General features: G+C 41.4%; 1 protein-coding gene across 13 annotated transcripts in view; it reads right to left on the minus strand.

Moving 5' to 3' along the window:
• Syne1 (spectrin repeat containing nuclear envelope protein 1) overlaps positions 1-12500 on the minus strand; it is a 444430-nt gene that overhangs the window by 285161 nt on the left and 146769 nt on the right. For all 13 annotated transcript variants that reach the window (XM_029482408.1, XM_029482403.1, XM_029482399.1 and 10 more), the window contains 8 exons: positions 11246-11473; positions 10775-10873; positions 8061-8248; positions 7350-7473; positions 5204-5370; positions 4428-4581; positions 1699-2327; positions 570-749 (listed from right to left, as the gene is read on the minus strand). In XM_029482408.1, coding sequence (XP_029338268.1) covers positions 570-749; positions 1699-2327; positions 4428-4581; positions 5204-5370; positions 7350-7473; positions 8061-8248; positions 10775-10873; positions 11246-11473 — 1769 coding nt within the window. The remainder of the gene's footprint in view (positions 1-569; positions 750-1698; positions 2328-4427; positions 4582-5203; positions 5371-7349; positions 7474-8060; positions 8249-10774; positions 10874-11245; positions 11474-12500) is intronic.

Consider the following 12500-nt stretch of genomic DNA (forward strand, 5'->3'; position numbering starts at 1 on the left):
AGGGGAGCAGGGTGGAGGGAGGGTATAGGGAACTTTTCGGATAGCATTTTAAATGTATATAAAGAAAACATCTAATAAAAAATAAAATAAAACATAAAAGAAAGAATGAAGTGTCCTAAGTTTTCTGGATACAGGCCAGGTTTGAATATAAACTGTGGAATAAAGGATTGCACTGTACAGAAAAAAAAAAGAAATTAAAATATAATGAACTCAATTACCAGTAATATAATAAAAGAAGTAAAGTTTAAAATTCCAATGGCAGCATTTTGCAGTGGCTGGTAACAATCGCTTTTAGGCACTCTTGTTTTGATAATTTGTTTTAAACATTAACTTCACACGTGTTGGCCATAGTAAGAGAAGAACCTTAATGCATTTCGGAAGAACTGAACGTTCTGATGTTCCTAACAGGAGCTGGGACACCTACACCTACGGTGATTAAAAAAAAAAGCCATCTGGCTGTTGATCACACGTTCAGAAAGCAACAGGCAATTCGCAGCAGCAGCAGCAGCAGCAGCAGCATGAATTGAGGAGGAAACTTTGAAAGCAAAATCAAGAGGCTTCCAACTCACTTTTCATGAATTTGTCTTCTAGTGTCATCCCAGGTTGCCTCTAAGCGGTTTATCTCCCTATCCACTTCAGGTGCAAACGCAACATCCTTCTGGGCGATTTGTTTTGCTTTGTCTTTCAGCCAGCAGAGCTCGTGCTCATGGGAGTTTAGCTCATCCTCCAGCTGGTTGAACACTCTCAACCTGTCAAGTGAAACGCTGCTTTAGTGGCAATATCCTGAAGCTGCCGTGGACCAATACTTCCTCCTCTAGCTCCATGAGATCAGAAAGCACACATTCACACCACCCGGGGAACTTCCGATGCGACAAACTAATATGTATCAAGTGACAAAGAGGTTTTTCAAAGTCACTTCATAAAATGACTGGATCTCAGAAGATATTGAAAATCACCCTTACTGTTTGTTTTAACCTTTCATTGAAATTTTATCTTGTCTTCTTTGTAGTACAGGAGTTCTCAAAGAAGGCTAATGCTCTGTAGTTGAATTCTTTTTTTTTCTTTCTGCATTATCATAGAAAAATCTTTCTAAGCTCTGGGATGTGTGTGTGTATGTGTGTGTGTGTTACACACTTTAGCACCACAGTTGTTTCATTTAAAATCAATAGGGCTCTACCAAAGCTTTTTGAAAAACCCAAATTACCTCCTTTAATAAAACATTAGTATGAAAAGGCAATCCTGATTTTACATCCCCTAATATATGCATCTGTGCGTGTATAATATGTGGCCAGAATTCATGCATTCTGAGCTGTGTTGTAGAGGGCACGCGTGTACTCTATGCCCTCGCCCACTGTTTCCCAAAGTGGCTTGGGCAGAGGTTTCCATTCTCCACGCCTTGCAAACGTAGGTACGAAGTGCTTATGGAAGTACATGGAGATTGTCATATAGCCAAGATTGGGTAAACCCAGAAATGCTTTGTAATGGATTAGAGAAGCCAACAGGCTCTGGAGCCCAACTTGGGCAGCAATTTGAGAATACCCACCCTGTATCTGCACACACACACACACACACACACACACACACAAAGAGATAGAACAGAGAGAAGACCAAGTTGCCCACATAGAGCACCATTAAAGCTTTGCAGGAAAATGAATTTTAGAACGAGCATCAGATTCCAGCATCCATCAAGTTTCTGACCTATGCTGCAGAGCCTGGCGGGTGGGCACATTTAACCGCTCCCTGTCCATCCTCTCTTCAATATCCTCAATGTTTCTCAGCAGCTCTTCTTTCTGCTCCTGGAATGCTTCTTTCAGTGCCACCAGGGCGTCTGCCTCACTCTGCTTGGTTCCCAGAAGGTTCTGGATTCTCTCTACTTCTGAAGAGAGCTGGTCGGTGGTGGCTCTGCAGGAGGTCCTTTCCTCAGGGCTCGCACTTTTCAGGTGGCACTGGGCTTTGGTCAGGGTACCATCCAGACTGATGGCACTGGATTCTAATGTTTTCACGTCTTGAATGGCATTGTGAAGGTCCTTTTTGAGGGAGTCAGACTGCTTCTTACTCATGCTTTTGGTGGCCTCCACTGTTTGTCTGAGCTGATGGAGAAGAGTAGACACGCAGGCATGGCTCTGGAGGAATTCTGCTAGCTGTGCCAGAGCCAGCTTCCGCCTCTCCACTACCTGGCTGGCTTCTTCAAAGAGCTGGAAGCAGTCATCCACCTTGCTCTGCAGTGGGTGCAGGTCCTGGGCTCTGCCCAGACTCCTCAATTGTGACAAGTGACCTTGAAGATGCTTTATCTCTCCTCTTTTCTTCTCTATTTCTGCAGCATGGTCCTGGAAGGGAAAAGAGTCCTTGAATATCAGGTACACCTACAGCTATCACAGAGGGTGATAAACCAAAGTGTTTGCTTTCACACTGTAGATAGTACAGTCAATCGGTAGCCTAGCATTTAGTTTAGTTTGTTAGTTAGTTGTATTTCCCTGGGTGTATGTACTTATCCATGTGTGCTTTAGCATGCATGTGTGCATACACAAATGTGAAGGCTAGAGGTCAACATGAAGGATGTCTCCTTCAAGTGCTCTCCTCGCCATAGTCAATGAACTTTAAGGTGTCTGATTTGGTGAGACAGGCTGGCTAGCATAACCCGTGGATCAACTTATCCCCTGGAGCTAGGGTTAAGAACACATACTAACTACCATGTCTGAGTGTTTGACCTGATGCTGGAGACCAAACTCTGGCCCTTGTGCTTGAGTGACATTTTCCCGACTGAGCCCTTTCCTCAGCTTGTAGCTTAGTCATTGGAAGTCATCCACAGATGCTGGAGAGAGGGCTCAGTGATTTAAAGTGACTCAGGCCCTGCTGAAGGCTCACAGTCACCTGTGGCTTCATCTCCAGTAGATCCCGCGCTCTTTTCCAGCTTCTGTGGGCAATCGAATTCACATGTATAAACTCACATATATGCACATATGCATAATTAAAAATGCGTATCTTTAAGTTATCTGTAGTAAAGAAGCTTTTGCAAACATTCATAAGCATTTCCATGTTGCTCATCTATGTGTGCCATAACGAAAACAACTCTGAGTTAATTTTTTCACATCTATGCTTTCTTTGAGACAACAGTGTAGGATTTTGATCAGCTCACAACAAATCATAGTTAAAATCCAGCAGAAGATTGTCCTCAATGTTAATATTGCTCCCACCTCAAAGAAACCATTACTGTTTTAATCTTGAGCATGGTTCCTTTAGATAGTCTGCAGTTTGGCAGGTAAGTAACTTGGAGGCTGACTTCTCCTTTCTTAGTGAGGGCATAGAGCCAGCGTAGAATAACCACTGAGAAACAAGTAAGTGTTTTAAACAGAGTCTATAAGGAAACTCTTTCATCCCAGCGCTTGATCAATATATGATTTTGAATTTTAATAGTACAACAATAGATATTATTCATAGGTTACAAGTAAGAGGAATATTAATAATTCATAAATCTGTAGCCTCTTTGATGCTGAGTAGTTAATTCAGAAAAAAAAAATGAGCCTCTCAAACACTGGGATTTGTATTAGTCTTTGTTTTGGGGAACCAAAACAAAATGGAAAACTCAAAACTGGAAATCCTTAGCATTTTGTGCTACAAACTACAGGGTAGTTTGTTTGTTTGTTTGTTTGCTGGAATTACCCTGCTTTACCCGAAGGGATTCTTTTTATCTGTTTAATTTACCTGCCACACACATGAGCTGGATCCATAAGGTCAATTATTTAGTCATCTTTCATACAAATAAAAAAAATCGAAATTATTGTCATGTATGTATTTAAGTATGTTGTCCCTTTGAATGAAAGACTTTTGTCAGAACACAGTCAAAAAGATAGTGCATGCTGAATGATGTCTTGGAGACCTGTGAGAGAGCCAGGATAAAGGCAGAGGGCCTTTTACCTCAGGTGCATTTTGTTCCCTGAGTTGTTTTAAGGTGTGACTTCATGCCTCCTGTGACAAACGTTTATATTCAATTTATAAGGCATGTTTATTCTTATTGCATGTCAGCTCATAGCTCTATGATCCAATCTGGTCAGTGTAGCCTGAATCTGGATATGGCCTTCTGCCTTGTGTTCCTGCTTTCTGAGAAACGAGCTATACAACATGAGAGACAACTGTGTTTAAATTGATCTGTCCTGAGGAAGTTCTGGGAAGGGAGCTCTGTTAACATTTAGTATGTGCTTACTGACATTTATTTACATGTTTTCCTGATTGCTTTCTTTGTTACGTTCATGTATACAAGTTCACTGAAACTGAAAGAAGGCTGTCTATAGCATCAGACTCTAGTCTGCCCCATTCTCTCCAGTCCTCAGATCCCAGGTCAGCAGACAAGATCTGCACAGGTCAGCGAAAGTCAACAATCTCTCCTTTCTGAATATATCTATTTTCCATTTTGAGAGGATCCATTTTACCTTGTGCCGAGTGAGAGCCACTTGATGGTCCCTTAAATTTATCTCTGAAGTCCTTTGCAATTCGCCGAGAAACTGCTTAATCCAGACAGAGAAGGAAAATAGCAGTTCATCAAACTGCTTGTGCTCAGCCAGCACGGACTGGAGAAAGTGCATCCTGTCGGGGAGAGAGGGGCTTTCAGTGGCCATGAATAGAGTGGTTCCTGCTATACTTTCTAGAAGGATCTTCTATCCTGAGCAAAGTAAAACCGTTATGCACAGACAAGCCAGACCTCTGATGAAACCCGAAGCCCCACGCCCTGTCTTTCTTTCTTGGTCTCAGTGAGCCACTGTCCACTCTGATACTGCACTTCCTCTGTGCTTCCCCACCAAGTCACCCCTCAACCACATCTGAGCTGTGCCCATTGCTCCAGCAGTGTCATCAGCACAAGCAGAGTGGTACCTCTCCCTGTGCTCTGTCCCATGCAGCTCCAGTCTAAGCCTCTTCCTTCTTGCTCAGTTCCCAGAAGCACCCCAAACTCCCTTCTTCCCCACTGCCCACACTCAGGGTGACAGCCAAATGTGACTTATTGGATTAGAGAATTCCTTGTTGTGTTTCCATACTACTTCCTGTTCACTTCTGAGGGATGTCCTGGATTCAAATATGAAAGATAAAGTAGGTTTCATTTCTTTCAGAACCAGACCTTGAACAGCTGCGTTAAATAAACTCAAAACGAAACACAGGGTTCACCCTTGTAGTCAAAGGCACATTATTAGGAGCCCTTCTGTGAGGAACCAACCTTTTGCTAATTATCTGCGGTAAGTCTCCCCAGCGCTCATCCAGCTGTTCCAACTGCAGCTTCATCACCGCCACGTCCTCTTTGGAGGCCACTGAGAACAGGGCTTCCTTCAGCTGCAGGAGATTGCTGTAGAGTGAGGCCTGGGACACGACTTCATTTTGCAGGGCCTGAAGAATGGAAGGCAAGTCAGGTCTCAGTCTGATTGGACTGACCCAGAGGACTGCTAGAGGCAGGCTTTGCATTCTCATGGAAAAGATCAGAGAGACTTCTTGTTGCTTGGTTTTATCATTGGCTCTAGGCCACTTTTAACACAATTTTTAAAATGATAGAAAGCCCCGTAGGATTTTTTTCAGTGTCTGGGTGGGTGAGGCAACTTGGGAGCTGTGAGTTTCTCTCACAATGAGTCAACAAAGATAACCAAAGAACATCTACTGCAAAAGAGATCAAGTCAACATGCTATTTCAGGCACTGGGAATATGGTGTTGCTCTCTTTAGATACTTTATTAGGCCGGACTGAAGAACTTAAGAGCTGCTCATCTTATTTCTATGTGATAGATTGACTTTAGTTTTATTTTTGATGAATTAGGCAGTGAACTTTGTTGGGTCCTCCGAGGCAACATAAAATCTTTGGTTCTTACTAACAGGAGAAAGGACAAAGATAACAGCAAAGTGACAGCAATTAAAATAGTCACAAATGAGATGTCATTTCATGGTAGTAAAGGCTCATCAAGCTGTTCCTTTTTGCTTCCCCTCAAGGTCCCACTCAGGATGCAAATGAAACTGTAGAGCCAAAAAAAAAAAAGGATGGAGTACCCTTCCATGCCCACAGGGAAGACCCCCAGGTGAAGCTGGACTCAATGTTAAGGAGAACCCTGAGAGAAGACATCTGGGAAGCAAGGCAGGAGGTAAGCAGGAGGTGAACAAGGTTGTCAGGCCGCAGCCCACAGGAGACTTGGCTGACACTGCAGTGTTCTGACCCTGTGACAGAGGCCTGTGGTCTCTCTTAGTCCTCTCACTGTCTAAACTTTGTTCATGTTTACAGCTTCAGTATTGGACGTGACACCTGGCTCACAGAAGGCACCCGGTCAATATCTTTTGCTTCACTGACTGAAGGGAAGGGTTAACAGGGAGACAAACAGAAGCATCACAAAAGCAGAGCGTGGATCTGTGCCTTTCTTTCTGAAACTACCGTTCCACACGTATAAAAGGACCAAACTGAGCTGTGAGTCCCTTCATCACTAGGGCAGTCACAGGCTTTGTGGAAAGTACCTTTAGGGAGATGAAGAACATTCCAGCTTCACAAGGTAGAAGAGGAAAAGACCAGAGGCACAGCATCCTTCCAAAATCAAGGAGGAAAAAAAGCAGAAGGAGGGAAGTAGGTTCAAACACCAGAGGTCTCCTGGGTAAGAGTTTTAGGAACAATATAAAACTAACCGGCCTCTGCTCTGTTTTCTAGCTATACTGAGAGAGGTGGGGAAAGTCATGAGTCTACCATACAATAAATTTCTTTCTAGAAATAATTTTGCCTGCTGTCTTTCCTGGCACAGATAGCATCCTCTAAATGCATTATCAATATAACAAAAATCATCCATATTGTCTGCAACTTCAATAATAAAAGTGTTTTTTTACTTCAGTTTAGAAAATTGGCTTCTCAAGGATGTTTTAAGCCATGTCGTTTTTCTGTCTTCCCATTGGGCCTTTATCGTTTTCTTTTTTTCTGTTGTTCCTGAATGCAACAATCACTCTTGATTTTTTTCTACATTCTATTCCTTCTTACAAAAAAGCACATTTTGTTTTAAAAAATCACATCTGTTCAAAGGAAGAGCTATTATACCTGAAGCTGTTGATATAGCTTATCTACACATTTCTGCATCTCCCTGCTGTCCTTGAATGCCAATGATATTCGGATGCTAAACAGTGTACTAGAGAATTCTCTAAGATACTGCAGGTCACAGGTTACCACAAAGTTCCCATTGCTATTGTGTCTGTGAGTCCAGACTACTCTTTGTTTCAGTGATGCCAAATAATGGTTTCCGGATGGTTAAATAATTAAAGGACTTAGAAATTTAATTAATACATTAACATTAAAATGCAAGCACACAAGACCATTCCATTTCTGTCCTCATCCCCCGCCCCTTGAACTTGCCTGTATTAACTGCAGTTCACTTTCTACTTTGACTCTATCTGCAGAAATGTCCTTTTCTGGTGAACTGGCTATGGCTTCACATCGCTCTAACCAGGTCAGGAAGGGCGATAGTCCCTTTTCCAACCTAGAGAGAGAGAGAGAGAGAGAGAGAGAGAGAGAGAGAGAGAAGACAAATCATAGGATTTCAACTGAGACACTAGGAGACAAAAATCTCCAGGTCAGCAAGTCCAATAGGACCTGTCACAAATGATGCACAATGTCTGTGGCATTCCTGCATATCAAAGTAATAAATTCCCCTCATTTCCATGGCAACCCTCACATCTGTACAATATGTAAAGATACACATGCTTCCCCTCTACTCTCAGGTCCATGGCTCAATGAATACCTCACAGTAGATATCCAAGTTCACTTGTCTTATATTTAGGATGATTATTTCCCACCACTTAGGGCAGCAGTTCTTAACCTGTAGGTCATGACCCCTTGGCAAACCTTGATCTCCAGAAATATTTACGTTATGACATTTATGATCTGTAACAGTAGCTAAATTATAGTCATGAAGTAGCAAGGAAAGTAATTTTATGGTTGAGGGTCACCACAACATGAACTGGGTTAAAGGGTCTCAGCATTAAGAAGATTGAGAAACACTGACCTACAGAACAGTTCATTTGTATTCTCCTGTCCAGCATGGAGAGTAAGCCAAGAGCTGCTCACCTCTGCCAGCGGGCCAGCAGGTCCTCCAATGCCTTCTGCATCTCTTTGGCTTTGTGTAGTATCTCCTCGTACTGCTGCTGTAGGGCTGCAGCCTCCTGGGTGCAGGACTCTCTGTTTACCACCTTCTGGGCACTGGCTGAGAACATGGTAACTGTGCTGTTGAGGGACTCTAGGGCTTGACAGAGATCCTGAGGAGAGGGCAGAGAGAACTCATTCTGTTGGGTCTTTTCCTATAGTCATGAAGGTTATTTAAAATGTATGAACTATTTATTTCTAGAATTTTTCCCTTTAGTGTCATTGACCTCAGGTAACTGAAATCTCAGAAGTCAAGACCGTGGTTGAGAGGGACAGATGGACAACAGGAACAGCAAGAACAAGTGGGGCCCATTTTCCAGTGAGACTCCTCATGACAGAGTCTTTGTCTTCAGTCCCAAAGGCAAACCATGAAGAGCATCCTGCCATGGAGCAAGACACACTGACTGTGAAAAGAAAGGAGATAGAATTTCCCCAGTTAAGAGTATAAAGATATGGAGCTGGAGAGATGGCTCAGCAGTTAAGAGCACTGACTGCTCTTCCAAAGGTCCTGAGTTCAAATCCCAGCAACTATATGGTGGCTCACAACCATCTGTAATGAGATCCTACACCCTCTTCTGGTATCTCTGAAGATAGCTACATAAAACAAATAAATAAATCTTTTAAAAAAAAGAATATAAAGCTATGGCTGGTGAGATAGCTTACTGGGTAGACGTGATTGCAACAAAGCATAGTAACTGACTTTGGTACTCCTGATGCAGGAGAGAACTGATTTCTGTAAGTTGTCCTCTGACCTCCATATCACTCCTGGGAACAAATGCTTGCTTATTTGTTTATTTATTTTAGAAAAGTCATGACAACTATGTTTAGGGCAAAACCATGCCTAAGACATAACACATTGGGGGAAAAAAGGAAATATGAGACTGTACATTTAAGCAACCTCAAAGTAATATGATTTGTGAAAATTATTATTCATTAGATGCTGAATATATGAAACTTTAAAATCCTATTCTTCCCTTACAAAAACCACATATAAGGTGCTATTATATCTACAGAAATATACAGAAAGATTCATAGATGTGGGTTTTGGTGCCAGGGATGGTGCTGATGCTGGTACTGGTAATATAGGAACTCAGAATGTAGCAGGTATTACATTATGCGCATTACATGTGTGGATTTAATCCTCATGGACAGAGATGGCTCAGCAGGTAAGACCCTAGGATGCCCTTTTAAAGAACACAATACTAGGCAGCTCACACATGCCTACATCTCTGTCTCCAGGGACTCTGCTGCCCACTCTGGTCTCCATTGGCACAGTACTTACATGAAAATACCTCCCCATACACATATATACATAATTAAAAATAAAATTAAATCTTTAAAAATTAATCCTCATAAAAATCCTGACCCATCCAATTTATATTCCTTTGTTTTTTTTTACCACATCAGAAACTCAAGAGAGAAGAATGACTTGTGTCCAAATGTTTTCTTCTAAAATCTAAATATTAAAAAAAATAATGCTATCTTTTCCCATGTTTTAACATTAGTTGAATGTTAAAATCATTTCATCAAATTGAAATTTTCTACTTCTCCTTCATATTAAAACATATAAATAATAGAGAAGCTTTCTTGCTGAACACATTCAAGCAGCCTAGATCCAGAAGTGCATTGTTAACCATTTACTTGCTGCTCCCATTCCCTTTTTCTATAATAAAGATATGTGTGCATGATGCTCACAAAGTAGGGACCGTGAGTGTTGGTTTGCTTATGAGTCAACATGTTTCCTGTTCGTGTCTCTTTGTGCATGATTCTCTGTTTGCACCTTTCCCCATGTTCTCACAAGGTTGTCAACTGTCTTCTTGAAGATTGACAATAAACAGGAGTTAAAAAGCCAGGTCAAAAGAGCACTGAAACTTGTTAGAATGGACAGACTCACATCTAAACGTGGCTGTCAGCATGTAAACTCTGATCTGCACATGTTAATTTTCCTTCACATTTAATGGTGGCAAAGGGAAAAGAGAGTCATTAAAGAGCTAGTCTGAAAACATCACATATTCTGATGAGAAGAGAAATCTGTACATAATATATGTGCACGTTTACACATAATGTATCTCTCAGTGTATAGTGTGTGTGTGTCTTTGTGGTATGCAAGAGTGCATTTGCATGTGTAGTCACATGTGTGTATAAATGTGGAAACTCAAATTTGAGGTTGTGTGTCTTTCTCAATCACTCTTCTTTTGGTTAATTGAGGGAAGCTCTCTTCTGAACACGGAATGAACAGCTCTGTAGTCTAGCTAACCAGCTCGCCCCTGTGTTCCTGTCTCTGCCTCTTGCATGTTACAGGAGGCCACTGTACCTGCCCTGATTATCTGTGGGTGCTTGGGATCCAACAGATTCTTACTGACCCATCTTCTCATGCCAGTAAATATAGACATATCTATAAAATATATATTATATATATTATCTTTATGTATGTATATATATATATATATATGAAAACTCATTTGCATACTTGGGTGTCTTGTAACAACAAATGATTATATTTGGACCATTTAATTTCTCAACTAACATAAAATATTTCCAGCTTTAACTCTCGAAATATTTGCTATTTTCCTTTCCAGTAGGAGTATCCAATTTTTTTGAGTGGATAAATATGAAAAGGTGCAGCAGTGCACTCTCACCATATGCTCTTGGAGAACTTTGTACGTCTCTGCAGCTGAGGAACATATTTTAATCGGATCAGCCAGCCTCTCTGCAAATTCAGACACAGATTGCCGGATCTAAAATAAAAAATGGTGGGCCATAAAAATAATTTAGGATACGTGACAAGGCAGAGAAGGTTACTGAGACGAGGCCAACCTACCTGCTGGGAATGGTCTTCTCACAATCTAAAAGCATGCATCTTTGGAATCTAAAAACCAACACATCTTATTTGAAAGAAAATGTGTTAAGACTTAACCTTCACGCAATGTGTAATGGCATTTGTATATCTCTTCCCAAAGGTGCCATATAAATAATTCTGAACCCAGATAGTAACCATTTGTTGGGTTATTCGCAGGTGGTCTTTCTTTAATTCTCCCTTTCTGGAATGTTCACTGCACTTCTATATAATATTAAATATGTAACTTAAGTTTACTCGGATCAATATTTACCTTTCTCAGATTCTCTTCAAACTTTTGCTGCTGTGATAGGTGGCCCAGAATTGTCCCTTCCAGGCCCCGTGCATGCTCTTGGAGCTCCTCCCAGTATCTTCTTATCTGTGTCAACTTGGCTTTGATGCGAGCAGACTCTCCCGTGGTGACGAACTGGGCAAAGGACTGGGCTTCTTCTTCTAGCCCTACAATGCTGTCAATTTTACTTTCTATTTCTTGAATTGTGACCTAATATTTAAAACAAGAAAAGAATTATTTCAACATGAGCTGGATAGGCTCACCTTCACAAAGTACAGAACCTAGAGCAGAGACTATGGGGACGGTTTGGTTAACTGGTATCCAGACATACTCAGGTGGGGGCCAAGCAGCTGTAAACCACTACCACTTGCTTCCTGACCTCATTTGGGGAGAACAGATGCACAGAAACATATAAGAAATGCATAGCAATGGTGGCTGTGTTGGCTGGAAGGTGAGAACAGAGAAATAAGCAAGAAGCTGTCCCTGGGCTTTCACGGTGACACTGAAGACAGACAAGTATGTTGTTTCCTTATTAATCAAATGTTTCAGTTGATGTGTGGAAGTGGTGGGTTCCAGAAGCTCACAGAAATAGTAATGTTTGTGTGTATTTAATTTTTCCAAAGGCAATAGAGTATGCTGCATTTGCTAAACCCTTTTGCACTCACACATGAAAACAGCCTTTGATGATTTTCATTTGTTCCTTAGGCCAGTGTTTTCCCACTATACAACTCCTGAGCATACTTAGCCCATCATTGGGAAACAGATACACCTTGTCTAAGATTTTAATATCTGGTCAATTCTCATATAGCCTGGGAACCCATTGATTTCTTCACTGGCTAGGTAGTCAACAGAAAGAATAATGTGTGCATATCATCCATTAAATTTGGGAAAGAAAAGACACTTTACAGAATAGTAGCCTATGCAGGGAAACATCTGAGAGCTACCTAGGCTGTGTGAGTATATGTGTGAGCAGCAGTGGTGGAGGGTGGGGTCTCATAATTGGAGAAAAGGAAAGTCATTTCTCCGAGGGATGGTACAAATCAATCAAAATAATGTAAACGTATTATATCAAGTTTCAGACTCAAGTAAGTGGAAGACACCTTTGCCCTAGGACAATCTTTGTGATCTTGGTCAAGATGAGACAACTGGAAAGGGCCCATGCCACCTTAAAGCCCACATGGCATGACCTTTTCAAATTCTCTTTTTCATATGCATGGCTACAGCAGAGTACCAGCTA

This window comes from Mus caroli, chromosome 10 (genome assembly GCF_900094665.2).
Source record: "Mus caroli chromosome 10, CAROLI_EIJ_v1.1, whole genome shotgun sequence".
Taxonomy (NCBI): Eukaryota; Metazoa; Chordata; class Mammalia; order Rodentia; family Muridae; genus Mus; species Mus caroli.